A 19,707-nucleotide genomic window follows, 5' to 3' on the forward strand; every position below is an offset into this window, starting at 1 on the left:
ATTTGCCTGACAATTCTATGTGCTATAGACATACTAATTTAATTTGTGGTAATAAACCACCCAGCGTGAATCAAAACTCTGCATTCTAGTTTCAGTTCCGCAGTGAACTGATAGTGTGGTTTGGAGTAACTCATTGTGCCACTTTGGGACTCAAGCTAACGAGTTGGTTAGATTAAATGATTTATCTCCAAAGTTCTCTTCTAGCTCTTGAGTTGGAATTTGCAAACTATCTTAAATTCTTGAAAAGAACATTTTTTATGTTTCTAATTTTAAATTGAGTACGCAGTCCAGATTTTTCATCTCCTACACGCTCATTCTTAAAAAAAAAAAAAAGACACGTTTGTTTGCTTATTTAAGCAAGTTTTAAATTTGACAGAAATGTGTAGACTTCTTAAGAGTTAGATGCCATTAAAAAGATATAAAGCCCTTTGGGTAAAATACTCCCAGAATGAGACAAAACCCCAGAAAATAAAACCAAATTCACTTTTAATCACATAGAAATTTAAATTTAGAAATTAACAGTTAGTTCAAGAAGCCCAAATATGTTCAATAATAGCCACCTACAGACAGGCTTTTATGGTCCCTTTTTTGCTGTGAACTTATGCAAATATGTTCTAATTTCCATAAGCAAAAGGATTTTCAGTATCTACATATGATTTCGCTATATCCTTATGCAAATAATGTCAATTTTGACCTCGTCCTAACTGATAAATGATCTCAGGTTGTTTAGACACAATATTCTTGGGAAGATGGTAAGGGTAGAAAGAGAAAGGTAAGAGAGCCAACTCTAAGCCAGTGACATGATGAATATTAATGTTTTTATTAATAATATTGACTAATTCACTACTCTGTAATCTCCTTTTGCTTCTCAGTCCATCATGATCTCCTGAGTTAGAACCTATTTTTTTTTATTTTGCAGATTGCATGAGGGACAGCAGTCAAATTCTGGCCCCACCTCAACTCTCTTCTAGAATGAAACACATTAGACAAGCCATGGCCAAAAATCGCCTCCAGTTTGTACGATTTGAAGCAACAGACCTCCATGGCGTGTCCAGGTCTAAGACTATCCCTGCACACTTTTTTCAAGTGAGTTTAACACACAGTTGTGACTGAATGTAATTTCATAACCATTAGCAGGCAAATGGTTCTTATTACTGTTTCTTATTTTCTTGTAATCTATACAGCAATTCAAGCTGAAAATCAATAACTTATTTTGTTTCTTCCCTTGTTCCTCCCAAACATGTTATTGCTCCCCAAGGAGCTAAACGTGTACTCTCGGCTCTCAAACAGCAATTTCTTTACCCAATAGAAATACAAAACTAATTAAGACTGGTAAATTTAGTCCTTCTGCCTTGAATAATTTTGCTCTACAGAATTATTTTTTCTCCCTTACTGCAATTATGAAGATTGTATTTTATTTGACACAAGAAAATTGCAACAGAAGACCCAAGAGCAAACATAAAGAGGAAAAAATGATTAAATAGAAATAATTTGCTAGATAAAAAACATATTCCTTTCGGCTCCAAATTCTGATAAGAAAATAGTCCATTGTTGTTGGATGACTTAATGAATATTATTAAATTCCCGAAAATGATGATATCAACAAATACTGTGTTTTTGTTGTTTTGAGACTTCCTTAATTTTTTGTATCAGTTTTTGTCATGTGTTTATTTTGATGACTGAGTTGTTGTGTTAATTAAATATCAAATTTCTTAGCAAGGGACATCAGGTCGGTACTATTTAAGAAAGTGTGAAAGTTAAGCATCCTCTAGGTTTAACTATTTTAAAATATTATACTTTTATCACATTAATATCAGATTCTAATTGTTAAATTTGCTTCATGTTGGGAAAAACTGGACATCTTCAAAAACACTTTTTAAAGAATTCTAACAGATTCGAACTTGTTTCCTAAGGAATTATTTGGAGCTGCTTGCAGATATTGTTTCCTCTTCATCCAGGCAAGAATATATGTTGTTTAATTTTTATAAAAAATGTGGATTTTCTTGTGGACAGGCCCAGAATATAATTCAAATGAATCTCTTCCAATCATAAGGAAAAGTAACTGGCACTTTAAGTACTTGCCAGAGAACTCAATATAAAACTGTTTGCTATTCAGTTTTTATCAAATTTTAATCATTTATTTTACTAATGGCACCTACAAGTCCATTACTCTAGTTTCTCAGTGGAATCCTTTTACAAAAATAAAACAATATGCTGCTTATACTTGCTAAGGATTGATATAATTGGCACAAAGAGAAAAATTCTGCATACTTTTTTTATCCAACTGTTACTGAAAATATTTTTTGCTATTTTGTTCAATATCCCACATATAAAAAACACTTTTTTTTTCTAGAGTTTAGCTAGAGAAAAAGTTTGTCTACCATGAGAATTTTAATGTAACTCATTATACACCTTCTCAATGGCTATATTTATTTTTAGTCCCAGTTTCCTAATAACTAACTTCACTATTTCATTACCTCATTATTATTATTTTGTTCTCATTTAATGATCATAGATTATTTTTTTAAGAAGCCACTTTAAATTCATTTTTGAAACTTGTGAAGGTATAAATAATGAGTATTAGCACAATGAATATTTGTAATTTAAGACAAAATAATTTATTTTGGAAAATTTGCTGTGAATAGACATTAAAAATAGGTTTAAGAAGCCGGGCGTGGTGGCTCATGCCTGTAATCCTAGCACTTTGGGATGCTGAGGTGGGCAGATCACCTGAGGTCATCTGCCTGACATGGCAGTTTGAGACTAGCCTGACCAACATGGTGAAACCCTGTCTCTACTAAAAATAAAAAAATTAGCTGGGCCTGATGACAGAGGCCTGTAATCCAGTTACTTGGGAAGCTGAGGCAGGAGAATCACTTGAACCTGGAAGGCAGAGGTTGCAGTAAGCTGAGATCACGCCATTGCACTCCAGCCTGGGCAAAAAGAGTGAAACTGCATCTCCAAAAAAAAAGGAAAAAACAGATTCATCTGTGCAAAGTAACCTAAATATCGTGTGTGTGTGTGTGTGTACTTTATTCCATCTCAAAAAAAAAAAAAATTCATTTGTGCAAAGTAACCTAAACATTGCATGTGTGTGTGGTGTTTAAGGTTTAAACCTTACAACCAACTTATATTATCTCTGTTCTATCAAAAATGTTGATTTTTATTTAAATTATATGCAAATAATGTAGGATCTTTCTATATTTGATCTAGCCAAAACATGATACATTGCTATAGACTCGTAACTAATTCTTGGCTTATTTCAAAAGATAACCTTTACTATGGTCCAAGTTTCATTTTTGATAAGGATTTAAGTTATTCTGCAAACATTTTATTGAGCCCATAGTGATCTATATTGAAGATGAAGTTGTTCCAGTGCTTTATATCTATAAACGCTGCTTCAGACAATATATTATCATGAGTATATTCATGTATATTCATATATTTCCCATAACTAATAGAGAGTAGTTTGCATTCTCTATGTCCAAAAAAAGAATAAAGCAAATTACAGTGCCAGAAAAGAGTGTTCAAAAAAATACGGATTAAATAATCTAAAGAATAAAGTGTGACTTTTTACTATTTTTTTAGTTCATGAAGGACTATTGGAGTGAAATGGCAACCCAGCTGTTCTCTACTACTCACAGCCAAGTGAATACAAACACAGATTTAAATTGCAGGAACTCATAGAAGTCTCATGAATAAAATATATTATTTCTCATTTTAGTTATGTAAAGAACTAATATACGGAATTTCAAACTAAAAAACTGACAAGCAGGGAAATGACATTATTGCTTATAGTGAAAATATGAATTAAAGGATTCCATGCTATAGTATTCAAATATCCCACAGTATGTGTGCGTGCGTGTGTGTGTGTGTGTGTGTGTGTGTGTGTGTGTATAAAGTTTACATGTACAGGTCTATGAGTGAGTTGGAAAATTAGGTAGACACCAAATAGTGTTTGGCTCACTCAACTTTATTATTGGTGAAAGTAGACTTGGATCAGTTCAGTCAAATAGCATTCAAAAATGTGTGTAGAGATGGTGGAAAGTGAAGGAGGCAGTGGTTCATGGGCAAATGCAGAAGAGTGAACCAGTAAATTATTTTGGCTAATACCAGTCCCTCTTTGATAGCCATGCTTCTTGGGTTCTGGAGGTAACATAAGAAATAGTCTGGCTTCCTTCTACCATGTGAGGATACACAAGAAGAAGCCATATACGAACCAGAAAGCAGCCGTCACCAGACACCATATCTGCTGTTGCCTTCATCTTGTACTTCTCAGTCTCCAGAACTAAAGAGGAATAAGTTTCTGTTGTTTATAAGGAGAAAAAAAGAGAAAGAAAGAAAAGGAAAGCATCTGGCTTACAGATTGCTAGGTTGTTTTATTAACCTCATGATCTTCACTGACTTCATGGGAACCAACCTTTTATACTCAGTGATTTTTCTCCATCTATTAAAGTAACCTTCAACCTTGTTGATATATCTAATACATAATTTCCAGAAATTGTTTTACGCGTCTGTTCAACTTAATAACCTTATCGCTTCCCTGTTGCCTGGCACAGAGCAAAAGTTAAATAAATGACCAAATTCACTGAAATCTAGAAATAAACGACTAGAAAGTACCTTAGCAATCGTCTAGTCTAACACGTGTTTTACCGATGTGGAAGCTGAGGCACATAACCCAGTGACTTGCCAAAATTCACAGAAGCAATTAATGAAAGAGCTAGGATGAGAAGGCAGATCTGTTGACACCCAGTTCACGCTGACTTGAAGGTTACAACATTTTGGAAGCTCTAACTTTGGAGTTACAGGTCCACATTCACAGACAAGGGTTCTGGGACTCTGAGACAGTGAGGTTTTTAATTCTTAAATGGGTTGTAAAAGTGAATAAAGAGAGGAATGCAGCTGTCAGCGTCCTGGCTCCCCTGGTGTTAGGACAAATGTGCTGTGTGCCACAGTATTGACCATAGTCTGCAATTTGAGAAGGATTGAGAATTGTTTACTGTAGACTTTTGAGGGTCAGTTAACTCAGGGTTACAATAAAATAAGCAAAAATAAAGCCTTATCTCAAGAATTAACAACTGTACTATAAAATAAAAAATGCTTCAGGAAGTACTTTTGATGATGATAATTTCAAATAATTCCATAAAGCTTTACCTTTATTTTTTGCTATAATGGATTTTCTTTATCATTATACCTTTTATTTATAACTGCTATTTTGAAATCTAAGAGCATTTAAGGCCTTCAAGGCTTAAAACATTGCATTGTTTATAAAGTTGCCTTTAGGGGTTTTATTTTAAAATATTTGACATTTATCTGATACCAAGTTAGTGTTAACCAACAAATGTTAAACATACATATATATTTTTTTTCATTAGCAAGGCTTTTTCTCCCCCAACCCTTTTGTTTGTTTTCAAAACCTAATTTCTTCATTTTTTTTCCTTCTTTAGGAGAAAGTGAGCCATGGAGTTTGCATGCCCCGAGGTTATCTTGAAGTGATACCGAATCCTAAGGACAGTGAAATGAATCGCATAAGAGCCACATGTTTTAATAGTGACATAGTCCTAATGCCAGAGATATCAACCTTTAGAGTTTTGCCATGGGCTGATAGAACTGCAAGAGTGATATGTGATACTTTCACTGTGACTGGTGAGCCTCTTTTGACTTCCCCAAGGTACATTGCAAAGAGGCAGCTGAGCCAGCTGGAGGCCTCTGGCTTTTCCCTGCTTTCTGCTTTCATCTGTGATTTCTGCATTTTTGGTGTGCCCGAATTTTTAAATTCAAAGACTATATCATTTCCTGCTTCAACATTTTTAAATAACCATGATCAGCCCTTCATGCAGGAACTTGTTGATGGCTTGTATCACACTGGAGCAAATGTCGAGAGTTTTTCCTCCTCTACCAGGCCTGGTCAGATGGAAATCTGTTTCCTGCCTGAATTTGGCATTAGCTCAGCTGATAATGCATTTACCCTCAGAACAGGTGTCAAAGAAGTGGCAAGGAAATACAATTACATTTCCAGCTTCTTCATTGAGACTGGATTTTGTAATTCAGGGATTTTGTCTCATAGTCTCTGGGATGTTGATAGGAAGAAGAACATGTTTTGCAGCACTTCTGGAACTGAGCAGCTGACGATCACTGGGAAAAAATGGTTGGCAGGACTCTTGAAGCACTCTGCCGCACTCAGCTGCCTGATGGCGCCTACTGTTAGCTGCCGAAAGCGTTATTCCAAGGACAGTAAAGACCTGAAGGACAGTGTGCCTACAACGTGGGGATACAATGACAACAGCTGTATATTTAATATCAAGTGTCATGGAGAGAAAGGCACCCGGATAGAAAATAAGCTAGGCTCAGCAACAGCAAACCCTTACTTGGTGCTGGCTGCAACTGTTGCTGCAGGCTTAGATGGACTTCATAGCAGTAATGAGGTCTTGGCTGGTCCAGATGAGAGCACAGACTTTTACCAAGCGGAAACTTCTGAGATCCCTTTAAAACTGGAAGATGCCCTTGTGGCACTGGAAGAAGATCAATGTCTGAGGCAGGCTCTAGGAGAAACCTTTATTCGATATTTTGTTGCCATGAAGAAATATGAGTTGGAGAATGAAGAAATAGCTGCAGAGAGAAATAAATTCTTAGAGTATTTTATTTAGAATAGAACTCATAACTACTCCTTTAGAGATGTAATTGTTACTTAAAGCTAATCTACCAAAACAAAGACTGAACTTTTGTCATTAACAACAGTAACAATAACAAGACTACGAATGCTTTTGACTTTTTTTTTTTTTTCCCTCCATGGAATATTTGACAGATGAAGTAGGACTGCTGAGAAGATTCTGATAACAGAAACAAACAACAAAGTCGTGGTGAAGCTACAATATGCAAACTTACCAGATCTTGTCAGTTAGTCATTTCCTATGTGTATGTTGACCTGGATAGGAATATCCAATTTTGGGGGGCAATAAATATATTTGCACATTAAAAAAAAAGACTTAAGCATTAGAAAGCAAATTTAAATGACTAAAAAAGAAAAAAAATAAAAGGAGGAAAAATTTTAATGGTACACATAGGTTATGACTTCCAGGGAGACAAATATACTAATATAGTCTTGCTAATCAAATAATATTGTGAATCTAGGTTGTGTGCATCATTATGGTCTTTCTAAACAAGTTAAATAAACTTTTGCCAAAATAATGACAGGTAGGCAGTTTTCCCCTAAGTCACTTCTCTTTTCACGCTTTTCCACTAGCTCCTGAAAAGCTTATGAATTTCAAGGTTATAATGTCCTCAAGAAACAAATCCCTAAGGAATAGAATTGGAGCTGGGAACAACGAGGTCAGATTTTAAAAGTAGTTAAAGCCTTTCTTTAAACAATGCCTCGTATAGAAGTTTGATACATAAAGTATAGATAGAAAGAAGTTTGTGTGTGAAGGTAGGCGGGCTCTGTCTACTCTGCTTCACTCTTTGAAACTAGATGTCCCTCTGAAACCTCTCGTGCTCTGTGGAGTGTCAGAACAACTTCCTGGCTAGCCGGGGCTGTTTGGAGTTTAAGTTTGTTATTCAAATTACAAAATCTGCTGCTCACAGAGCTTGGTACCTCCCTGGAGAATATTACATGTTCCAGGCCTTTGTTTGAATGAGATAATATTGTAACTATCACTGAAGTTTAGCTTCTTTTGGGAGGAAGTCCAAAATCCACTTACTAGCAAATGAAAATGTTGTTCTACTGCTTAGGATCAAACAGCAGATTTTATGTTCAATTAAAACTGACTGTGGTTTCAATTTAGATAGCAAACACAAGGAGAGGATTAGAATTTGGCTCAGATCCTCTTATTAAAATTCTTAGTACTCAGTAGCTTAAATAGTGAAAGTCAGTCTGTCCTTCACTAATTACTCCCTTCTTTTCTCCACACACAAAAGAAGTGTGTTTGGATACATAAGAAGAAAGTTCCCAGCACTTTGGGAGGCCAAGGCGGGAGGATTGCTTGAGGCCAGGAGTTTGAGTCCAGCCTGGACCACATAGAGAACCCATTTCTAAAAAAAAAAAAAAAAAAACAAAAAAACAAAAAACAAACCCTGGCATGGTGGCATGCGCCTGTAGTCCCAGCTAATTGGGAGGCTGAGAAGGGAGGATCGCTTGAGCCTCAGCATTTGAGGCTGCAGTGAGCCATGATCACACCACTGCACTACAGCTTGGGGGACAGAGTGAGACACTGTCTTAAAAAAAAGAAAAGAATAAAATTCATGGATGCATATGGGGTAGAGAAAAAGATAGTGTAGGGTAGGTGGGGGAAGGAAGGGAATCTGTCCTGAAACCTCCAAAATGAAATTCCACACATTACATCATGTGAGGGATAAGGAAGACTCTCATGCCAATTTTCTAGTTGTCTGCCTATATTCATTCCCCCCTCTGTTCTCAGTAATAAAGCCTCAATATGTTCATTGAAAGCAATGAAAAATGAAATGATATTTCTGAGCCTTCATTAAGGTTGGATGTGGTCGTGTTATTAGGTTCAGTGCAAAGAGGTGAAAGTAGAAGTGTTGTATGTAAGTTCTTTAGGACATTTTCTTTTCTTTTCTTGTATTTTTTTTTTTTTTTCGAGATGGAGTCTCACTTTGTCACCCAGGCTGAAGTGCAATGGCGGGTCTTGGCTCACTACAACCTCTGCCCCCTGGGTTCAAGCAATTCTTCTGCCTCAGCCTCCCAAGTGGCTGGGATCACAGGTGCCTGCTACCATGCCTGGCCTTTTAGTAGAGATGGGGTTTCACCATGTTGGCCAGTCTGGTCTTGCACTCCTGACCTCAGGTGAACAGCCCGCCTTGGCCTCCCAAAGTGCTAGGATTACAAGCGTGAGCCATCATGCCCTACCACAATTTAGGACATTTTTCTAAGTGACGGATGCTGTGTACTCTGCCTTTTCTCTCTAGCTACCTTCACCCTTCCTGCTGACTGGCCTACAGATAATATGGCTAGGATAATGTCCTTGGGAAGGAAGGTTTGCTCCACAGGGTGCAGTAATAAGGTGGAACCTCTGCTTTGTAGAGCAGTTTGACTTGCCTACATCCAGACATTTACCTGAGAGAGAACCAAACTTCTATCTTCTTTAGGCCACAATAGTTTTGATTCTTTGTTAGTTGCAATGAAATTTTTCTCTTTTGCATGTGTGTTTTGAATGTGTGTATCTGTGTGTGTGCGCGTGCGTGCATATGAGTGGGGCATTTGAGGGATTTGGGGATGAAAGAAAAAAGGTGTAAGAACCAGTGAAAGACCACTTCCTCAATATTCCCACTTCTAAAGAGGATAATCCCACTTCTAAAGAGGATAATCTGAGTTAATCAAAGGGATCCACACATGCAAAAAATGGGATTGGCTCTAACCTATCCCTATAAACTGGCATATCCCTTTATAGTCCATAGGCCTTAATGAAACGTGTCTAATGCATTGACTTCATTTTACCATAATGAGTAAAAGATGCTGTAAAAAGTCTGTTAATCACAGTGTTTGAAGCCCTTTTTTCCCCTTTCACATTAATAGCATAACTTAAAACACAGTACTCAGGATGCCATGTGAAGACATTATATATATTATCTTCAGAATTAAGTGTACAGTAGTGAGTCAACAGAAAATATTCAGCCATAGATTACAAATCAGTTGATAACATAAGTTGGTGTGGCAGTCTCCACCAAGATTTCAGTCAGGTGTGTGCTGATGTATATTCTTGTTCTTTAAGGCAACCCGAAAAGAGGCATTGGCCAACAGAGTTCAGGGCCAAAGACAAATTGGGGTAGGTACATGTAAAAATCAGTTACCTATTTTTCTATTTCTTTCATCTGTTCATAGGCTTTCTATTGTTGAAGGGACTTTCTGCTGATGCTTCTACCTTCTTAGGCTGGGTTAAGAGGGTCAGACATTCATTCAGCAGCACTTATTGAGCACCATTTGTGTGCTAGGCCTTTTGCTGGGAGCCATTATACTAGGGGAGACCAAAACAAAGATGAACAGACAATGAAAGAGTTTTGGATCTGGGTGTCTTAAGCAGAACAGAAATAATTTTTTTTTGGAGGCCTAATGCTGAAAAAAACTATTTGGAAAGCTTCTTTATGGCTCGAAAAGGGTTTTTTATGAATAGCTTTACAAAAATTACTTTCTTATTTTCATTTACTATAATTGTTCTAATCAAAGCTTAGGGGAAAAATGTGATTACTGAATTTAAAGTTGGTTATTAAATGAGTATACATAAGAAATGTAAATTAAAAGCGATAATGTTTTAAGACTAGAAACTAAAACATTAGTATTGTAGTAACAAGTTTCTATTTTCAAGGACATTCTATAATCTAAAATTTCATTTTACAGTGTCTGAATAACAACAAAGCTTGAAATGATTATTTGAAGGCAATGAAAGATAAAAAAAACTTTAATCTGAATAAAAATGGAAAGCATACAGTGAAGTCTGAGCTTATCAGTAAAACAGGACAGTCTATTGACATATCTCCAGTCATCTGTTTGACAAAATATACTTACCAATATGTTTATGATATAGATATAAATGGACGATACCTTTAACCCTAGGTTTTCTATGATAGGGGTTAGAATTTGTATCTTTAAACATTACCTATGTGCACAGTGCCTTCCCTATTAAAGCTCTTCTCATGCTGCCTAAAATTAGGGGTTTGCATGATACTTCCTAATTAGGATGTGAATTCTAAGAATAAAAGGAACAGATCTTACTTACATTTGCATTAATACTTCTTGTTCCTTGCATATTTTCTGGAATTCAATTAATGTTTAATCAATCAATCAATCAATGCATATGTTATTAGCATAATACAATACTGTGCTTGTCCAGTATAAAACACACAAATTCACATATCCTGAGAGAGGGAGGAATAGAGACAGTGGAGAAGACCAACAGTTTGTGTTTTTTCATTGATCCTACAATTTCTGCCATTAGAAGAACTTCTTCAGGTTTTCTGCTTCTAGAAACTCCTGAATAAACACCATTTGATTAGCTTGATGGGGATCAAAAGAACAAGAACAACAACAACAACAACAACAACAAAAAAACAAAACAAAAAAAGAGAGAGCAAGGTGAAGTTGTCATGTTTTTTAGCCATGGGGAACCTTTCAATAGCTCTCTTACATTTGTGGAATCCCTCTTCTTTGGGCTCTTGTCTCCCAAGTAGAAGTCAGAACCTCACCTTCCCAGTTTCTCTTGCTGCCATGGTACAAGGACCATGCAAGATGCAGTCATAAAACCCTCAGGGACTCCACTCTGCTGAGCCTGAAGGAGGCAGCAGCGACAGGCATCCATGGGTGCCATCCTGCGGTGGCATTGTCGGGGGACATTGGTTTTGCTATTGTCCAATGCCAGTGGCTGTCAGGTCTCTGGAAGAGTCAAGCATAGCTTCTGAACCTGATTTTCTGGACCTCCCAGATTCTATTAAATATCTAATTTTTTTTAAAAAATTCTCTTTTTCTTAAAGTAGTTTGAATTTTTAAAAAGAAGCCTGACTGAAAAACAGTATATAAAAAGACAAGCAACGAGCAAGAAAACTTTGATAAGGGAGAAGAAGAAAGAAAGGGAGAGAATTACCCTTAATCAGAAGACTAGGAACAATTGAATGTGTATACTAGATACAGATTAAACAAAGGTTTATTAAGCTCCTAGTACATAACATACATCATGTGGGCACTTTCTCATTCATTTCCTTATTTCATGCTGTCTACAATTTTATGAGAAAGGTATACTTATTATTTTTAAAAACAAGAGATTTAAGACCCTAAAAAGTTGTTGTGTTGAAAGAACTAGGAATCAAATCCAGGTTTCTACTCTCAGTCTCATGGTCTCTGTGCTACACCAAAATGCCCTTCACTACACGGACTCAGCTGAGTACAACACCGAAAATTATGCTGAATATTACATTTTAATTTTAAGGCTTCTAGGCATTAAAATGAACAGAAGTAGGTAGTAGATATGTGTTTGATATCTCTATCCAGACCAGAAGATTTTATCAAAAGTATGATGCCATAACATTATTTCAGAACTTTTGTCAGATAATAGTAATTCAAGCCTTAAGTAGTTTCATAATTTTTTTGAACACCAAAAAACACCTGGCTGAAATTTCTGACCGTCCTTAGAATTTGAAATAGTGCCAATCATTTATTTTGTTTCATTTTTAGAAATATTATTTGACAAGAACTCAGCATTCATTGAGAGCATAAAGAATTTGATACTTCTCTCTGGCTGCTTAAGAAATAAAAGAAAAGAAAACACATTGAGTTTTGAAAATAGCTAACCTACATGGAGGGGAAATGTGTAAATTAAGGGAAAAATAAATTGGCTGAGAACCTGCTACACAATGACATAACAAAGCTTTTTCTTTTCTTTTCTTTTTAAGATGTTCCCTAAGATTAATACGATCAGTTTTACCTGGAAAGAAAAATAACACTTTAAATAATAACTATAAAAATTTAATGTTCATAAAACCGCTAATATATGATTCATTAAATACAAATGAATATCAATTTATTGGGCATATCCAAGAGATTACTGGATAAATTGTTACATTATAGAAAACTTTTCAAACATAAGCTAGAGGGCAGCAACGTACCATTAAACAGTCAGTGTTGGTGGCTCAGAATTCAGTGCAAAGCTGAATATTAAACATAAAAGTAACTGGATTTCAAATCTAGTTACTGTGAATAAATGAAAATTGAAAAAATGTATTAGAAATACTAACAGCAGAAAGGCATTCCCAACCACATGACTTGCATTTGAATATATTTAGGTTAATAGATAGTAAATACAGGCTCAATATCAGAGGGGAAGGGAGAAAGGATTGTTGGCAGGATATGATATTACCAATATTTAAGAGTATATTCAAGAGACATAGAAATATAAAACCGCAGAAACATTAGCTACATTCTGTGATGCCTAAAATTAATCTAAATGTCTTAAATTTTGGATGACTCTGCAATGGATTTGAAATAAATAGATCTGAAAAGAACTAAAGAAGAAATCTTTAATAAACTACGAAAAAAAGAAAATCCAGTAATTTGTTACTTTGGAGGTTCATTAAAACGAATCACATTATAAGAGCTTCTACAATATCTACAAGTTAAATAAATGCTGCAAAGTGTTTGTCTTCTTTCTGTGATTGCTAGAAAACATATATATAAATTCACTTTTTATGAGGTAAACAGAAATTATGATACTTTAGTGTTTGAAGTGAAAAACGATTATTAGATAGATAATGAATTGTTTAAGTTAGACACTAGGTAGCATTTTTATTCAATTTTTGAAATAATTGCTTTTGAGAGCCATTTGTATGTAAGTTACTGAAGGGGAAGATACAAAACTGGACAATACATGTTTTACTCCCACAATGAGTTTTTAACTAATTAAGAGAAGTGTTTCTAAATGTCTATGGACAGAGGATAGAATTTATGTTGTGAGGAGAAAACAAAGCAGCATAGAGGAGGATGACACTGATCAAACAATGCGAAGGCTTGGACTGGATCACAGATTTCCTTAGCTCCAACCACCTTTCTCACAGGATGGCAAGGGTTATAAGGTCCCATGACCTCAGCACTTGAAGAAGGGAAAGAAATGTGGCTAGGAAGGGGCAGATAAAACTAACTATAATAGGGCTGTGTCTCGTGGCAACACTTCCTTAATTCCCTGACAAAGAACAGGCGTCTTATATCAGACTTACCACCTTTCTACTTTCTCTCTACTTTCAGTGCAAGTGGTGCTTCTCACTGTTGTCAGAATCCCACCCCTCTGGCCTTCTCATGCACTAATGCTAGTAATACCCTCTCTCTACTGTATCTCCAGTAATGTCCCTCTCTGTTTCTTTCCCATCAGAATTTAACATGTTGACATGGTTGCAAGGTGCATAATGCAACACACACACATGCTCACACACACAAGGCCAAAATCTATTAACCCCAAGTACCCTTCTCACTTCTCTCCTTCTCTTTAAAATCAAACTTATTTGTTAGGTTACATGTCCTGGCTCTTTCTACTTCCTCTTACTATTTACTCCCCATAGCTTCCTGTCACTGCCCCTAAATATTTTGGTTTCTACCTCCACCAGTCCACTCCAACCGTACTCATTAAGGTTAATAGTAACCTCCCTCTTGTTAAATACAGGGGATATTTCTCATTCATGTTTTATGACTAGTAAACAGAATTTGAAACTGCTGACCTCTACCTCTTTGTCAAAATGGTTTTCTGTTGACTTGCAAGACAATAGAGGTTCTAGATGTTCTGTCTCTGGCCACTTCTCAGCTTTTCAATGTCTTGTGAATTCCTCTTTTCTGCCTGAAATTTGATGTTGATTGTTATTCAAGATCCTTCCATTCTTGGTCCTTTCCTCCCTCTAAAAATTGTCCCTATAACATCTATTTGTTATTAATATTATTTTCTATGGATTAAGACATTTATTTATTTATTTATTTATTTATTTATTTATTTATTTATTTATTTTTGAGACAGTCTCATTCTGTCATCCAGGCTGGAATGCAGTAGCGTGATCTTGGCTCACTGCAACCTCTGCCTCCCAGGTTCAAATGAATCTCCTGCCTCAGCCTACCAAGTAGCTGGGATGATGGGAACGCACCATCAAGCCTGGCTAATTTTTGTATTTTTAGTAGAAACGGGGTTTCACCATGTTGGCCAGTCTGGTCTTGAACTCCTGGCCTCAAGTGATCCATCTGCCTCAGCCTCCCAAAGTGCTGGGATTACAGGCAAGAGCCACTGTATCTGGCCAAGACTCTTGGTTAAAAGTAATGGAAATCAAATTGAACTTCATCAAACAAAATAAGGAATTTTTTCAGTTGAGATAGAAGAGTGCCTCAGGGACCCTAAGACCTTCAATGCATCTAGGTGTTACGAGTGAATCTAACCTGAAACAGAAGTACTGTAGATTACCCAGGACATCTTTTCTATCTGTTCTCACCTCTGTTGTGTTTCTCCTCATGCCAACATCATCCTTTCACTTCTGCTTTAGACTGGCTTTCTCTGTTTCTTTCTCTACATGATGGAAAATGGCTGCTGAAACAACTCCCCAAATTTATGTCTTTTATGTTGAACAAGCAACCTGTTTGAAGCTAGTCTCTTCTAGTCTGAACTCCAAATTCATTAGTACAGTTTGGGCAATGTACTCACTCCTCATCCAGTGAACTATGACCTGGAAGGGAGATGGCACATTGTGTGAATATGGCTGTTCTCTCTATTATAATATGGATGGGTCAGGCAAAAAGGGAGTCCTGGTGGGATGGCATAAAAACCCAATGATGGTGATGGTAAAACCTATACCTTCAGTTTGTACTTACAAGCAAATGATTGTCAAATTAGTTTCTCAAAAAGTACATCCACTGGAATGCCCCACCGGTATTTCAAAGTCAACCCATCGGTGTTTAATTTATGACCTCTGCCTCACTCTGTTGGCCTAAAAATCTACATATTGGTTGTTTACAATTTTTAGAGTCTTCACTGGCCTCCCTCTACAAGAAGTCCCTTGTCACACCTGGTAATTAGTCATCTGCTGCCGCCTATTGTTTCAGACTAGGAGGTCTGGTGAGACATGCAGTCTCTTCTCTTTACATGGTGAGGGCATCCTCAAGATCCGTCTCTTCTGCCATCTCAGTGCTACTTCAACTCTTTCTGGCACTGTGGGTGCTGTAGCCTCAGTTGTGCCCTTCATCCAATGATGGACATAGGAGGCCCGCTGGGCAGCTTGCTTCAGCTACAGCTTCACCTCATTCCACATACTGTGGCACACAGCAGGCCTGCTGTCTGTCTGTCAATGTTCTTGACACATGTTCTTGAAAAAGCAATCTGATTTTTAGAGCCACAATTCCCCCCTCTAGTAAATGAGGATGTCCTTTCTACCGATAACAAGTCTGTTACACTAATTGTTTTCCTTTTTTTTTTTTTTTCATAAAAATACTACATACAAAGTCAGATCCTGTTGCTAAGAAGCTTCATAAATGTATTATATTAAGCTTCTTTGGACATCCCTCTTAAGAGGTGACACTAAGTGAGTGATTGCATGATTTAATTACTCAACACTTCAACTGACAACTATGCTATGGATTGGAATAACAGAAGCCTAAAGACAAGTGGAGAATAAAGAAACATCTTGACTGAAATCTGCAAAGCATTTGAATTGGACGCTACATGTACTTCAAATCATCATGGCTTCTCGTCATAGAATGAAACAACAACCAAGAATTCAATTGGCAAGGTCACCTGCCTCAGTTGAAGCTCATGGAGAAGGTGCGATAGAATGATCCCCCATTTCAGAAATACTCAATTTTCATACTCATGTTCCCAGTTAGAGAAGCCCTGTGCTGCACAGTGACCTTATGCTTGCCAGAGCTGTTTTTCTGTCTCACTGGTATGAGAAAAAAGAAAAGAATAGTGAAAAAAGTGTGGCAGTTTCAGGAATCACACTGGTTACAGGATGCCCTAAAATAGCATTGTTCAAAGCAACTTAAACTGGAGTCCTTGTAGCAGCAGAAGCATTAGCTCTGAGCTTTTTAGAAATGCAAACTGACAGGCTCAGAAATGTGTATTTTCACAAGTGCTCTAGGCATATTCTCTGAATGCTTAAGTTTGAGGAGCACTGTCCTGCAAGATCAAGACCTGTCCAATAGTTCATGGAGGTTTCCATAAGCCCTGAATCTGAGGGCAAGAAATTCCACAGAGCCTTTTGCTCCTTTCAAGATGCCACTTCCATGCTTATAGTTTCGTGCGCCCTTGGGGCTAACGTTTGCTATTCTAAACTGCTACACAAGCCAAACAGGTGTTCTAACACCTAGAATATTTCTTAATATCCAAGGAAGGTTTTTTACATGCTTAAAAATGTATGTTATCTGCTGGGCTATTAGGTCCAATGTGATGACTATTAATCAAGTTTGCAGTGAAGACAGTTAAAAGCTTCTTGACGTGTAAATGATCTCATTTCACTTCATCACTTACTTCTTTTAGGAAGGAGAGAGATTCTATAGAAAATAGTTGCTGATTGAATGGCTTCTGTTTTATTTGTTTTGGGATATTTTTAAGAATATAATTTTGGCAGCACATTTAACCTTTTTGAGCCATCTGATAGTCCCAGGAGGGAAAATTCTTGCAATATCAAGAGATCACATGCTTTTTGTTTGATACTGGTTGGTGTTATACAACACCTCTTTGTTCTCTTTAATAATAAGCACAGTTTTTCATAGGACAGAAACAGCTATGTCAGGATATGTACTTAAAACAGGAAAGGACATTTTACACATTGCATTTTGCCCACAGTACTGTAAAGAATTCTGAAATGCATTATTCACATCAGATACACACACACACACACAGAGAGAGAGAGAGAGAGAGAGAGTATAATGGGATAGAAGGAAATAATGTATTTACCTGTAATTGATCGAAATCTCTACAAAGAAACACACACAACTGTACAACCTGAAGAAGTATAGTCACTATGCTTATTGGGGAAGTTGAGTGTGGAGTCTTACATGGTGTAGTCTCTGGAATCAGACTATCTGAGTTGGAGGCTCAGCTCCACCACTTACTATTTCTTGAGTCTTCGGTAGGTTTTTTTCGTTTTGTTTTGTTTTTTACCTTCCTGTCTCTTATACACATCTAGATGTGTATAAGAGACAGAACTATTCCAGTTGGAGAAGGAAGCAGGAATTAAGTATTTGCCAAAGACCTTCAGAATTTTTAATCTTTTGTGACAAGAGAGAAGACATGGATTTCCCCTTACCATGTCCATACGGTTTAAGACCTCTTTAGTTGGGAGCTACAGCTTAAAAGAAGGAGTTCCCTTGGGGGCAGACATGCTGTGTGGGTGGTGGGGAGAGGAGGAAGCAAATGTGGGACGGGACCAGTTTCAGGATTTTAATCTCGATATGTTCTGACGTCTTGGCTTGTTTCCTTCTTTCCATTCTCAATAATTCTCATTGCTTTGGATAGGATAAAGGAGTACTTTTTGTGTGTGTGTGTGATTTTTTAAAAAAAATTTACTTCATTACTTTTAATAGACTGCAGAGGTATTTGTTTTTGACTGACAGAAAATATAATGATACATCAGATTCAAGCAGTCCCTCAAACATCATTCTTCACAGTTAAATTCTATATACATTTAAGAAAATGAGAACATTCAAAAATGAAACTTTCTGGAACACATCTGACAGATTCGTATCTGTCTATAAAGTTCAAAAGAATCTTTCTAGCACACTAAATCACAATGTATTTCTTCAACAATAGGACTGAAATACAGGGCTATTCACTCATTTTCTTACTACTAAGTACATATTTACAAGTTAGAGAAGAAACATGCAGAGTTAAGAAAAAGACAGATTTGAATAATTTATAAAAAGGACAAAACCCCAACATATACAAAAAATGATGTTTGATACTTTCTTCTAAAAAGAGCTTATTTTATTAAATTTCAAGAAAAGTAAGCCTTTTCTAATAAGTAACAGATTTATAATCTTATAAATAATAACTCTTTCCCAATGAAAAATATCTATAAATTTAGAAAAAATATTATAAATTAACTATGGTATTTAGACCAAGAAATATTATAAAATTTTATACACTTTATGGCTTCTTTTATGTAATTTTCAAGTTTGAAAATCCTCCCACAATATACTTTTTTTCCTGAAAATTTAAAATATCACTCCTTAAATAATAATCTATTTTATGCTATCTTATTTAGTTTTGTAGTTCAAATAATAGACTTTTCTAAATGGAAAATAAAATGTGGGCAAATGAAGATAGTCACTAGCCATCTCAAAGTATTTATAAAATATAGCTAATCTTAAAGTGAATTAACACTAAAGATGATCACACTGTTATTTCCCCTCTCAGATTTGGGCATATTTATGCTATGAACTTTGTTATTAATAATTTCCTGATGAGGGTAAAATCTTTCATCTTTCTTACCAAGAGGAAGATTAGTAATGCACATGTCTTAAGCCAGAAGATATTCTGAGGTTGCTTTTTAACGACTTCCATATAGTAAGACTGTGCTTGCTGTTGCCCAAGACATGGCTAAAGCCATGTCTCAGGCTACAGAAGGGCTTCTACTGAGAAATTCACGATGAATTAACACAATTTCAAGTTTTATTACCATACAGCGACATAATACAATCCTTTGGGATCCATATTAAATCAGAGTTTCACCATGAAGTGACTCAGTTGGTTTCATAATACTGCACAGTGAATAGGAGTCTCACAATAAAGCTACAGTATAAGCTTCTATATCATACAGTAAATCAATAGCGTTTTACAACAGAATTACATGGTAAGCTTCTCTGTACTTTACTTTAAATCAATGGAGATTCACAATAGGATTCACCTTTTAGCTTCTATGAATTGCATGGTAAATCTGAAGTCTTTATTCATTTTAAAGCTGGATGGTTGCCATCACATTAGACAATAAAGCTAAAGGCAGACCATTTCTGATAAGAAAGAAGTCCCATTAGCAAGACTTGCCTCAAAATATCTAATGAGTTTCTCAAGAATAAAGGTAGTTACCTCTATTATGTCAAATGTTGGAATCACTTGGAGGGAAGAAGTAAAATCTTCTGGAAATAACAAGAAAATCTTCTGAACCAAACTCATGAAGAAACTGAAAACTAAGAGAAGTCTTTCTGTTTTGGGAAGCTAAGATGATGGTGGAAAAAAGGATTCAGCAAGA

General features: G+C 36.2%; 1 protein-coding gene across 1 annotated transcript in view; it reads left to right on the forward strand.

The window, feature by feature from the left end:
* Window positions 1–10,726, forward strand: part of LGSN (lengsin, lens protein with glutamine synthetase domain) — a 61,593-nt gene extending 50,867 nt beyond the window's left edge. The window contains exons 3-4 of the mRNA XM_011993066.1: window positions 920–1,086; window positions 5,448–10,726. Coding sequence (XP_011848456.1) covers window positions 920–1,086; window positions 5,448–6,647 — 1,367 coding nt within the window. The 3' untranslated portion in view covers window positions 6,648–10,726. The remainder of the gene's footprint in view (window positions 1–919; window positions 1,087–5,447) is intronic.
* The last annotated feature ends 8,981 nt before the right edge of the window (window positions 10,727–19,707 follow it).

Source organism: Mandrillus leucophaeus, unplaced genomic scaffold, assembly GCF_000951045.1.
Source record: "Mandrillus leucophaeus isolate KB7577 unplaced genomic scaffold, Mleu.le_1.0 Scaffold424, whole genome shotgun sequence".
NCBI lineage: Eukaryota > Metazoa > Chordata > Mammalia > Primates > Cercopithecidae > Mandrillus > Mandrillus leucophaeus.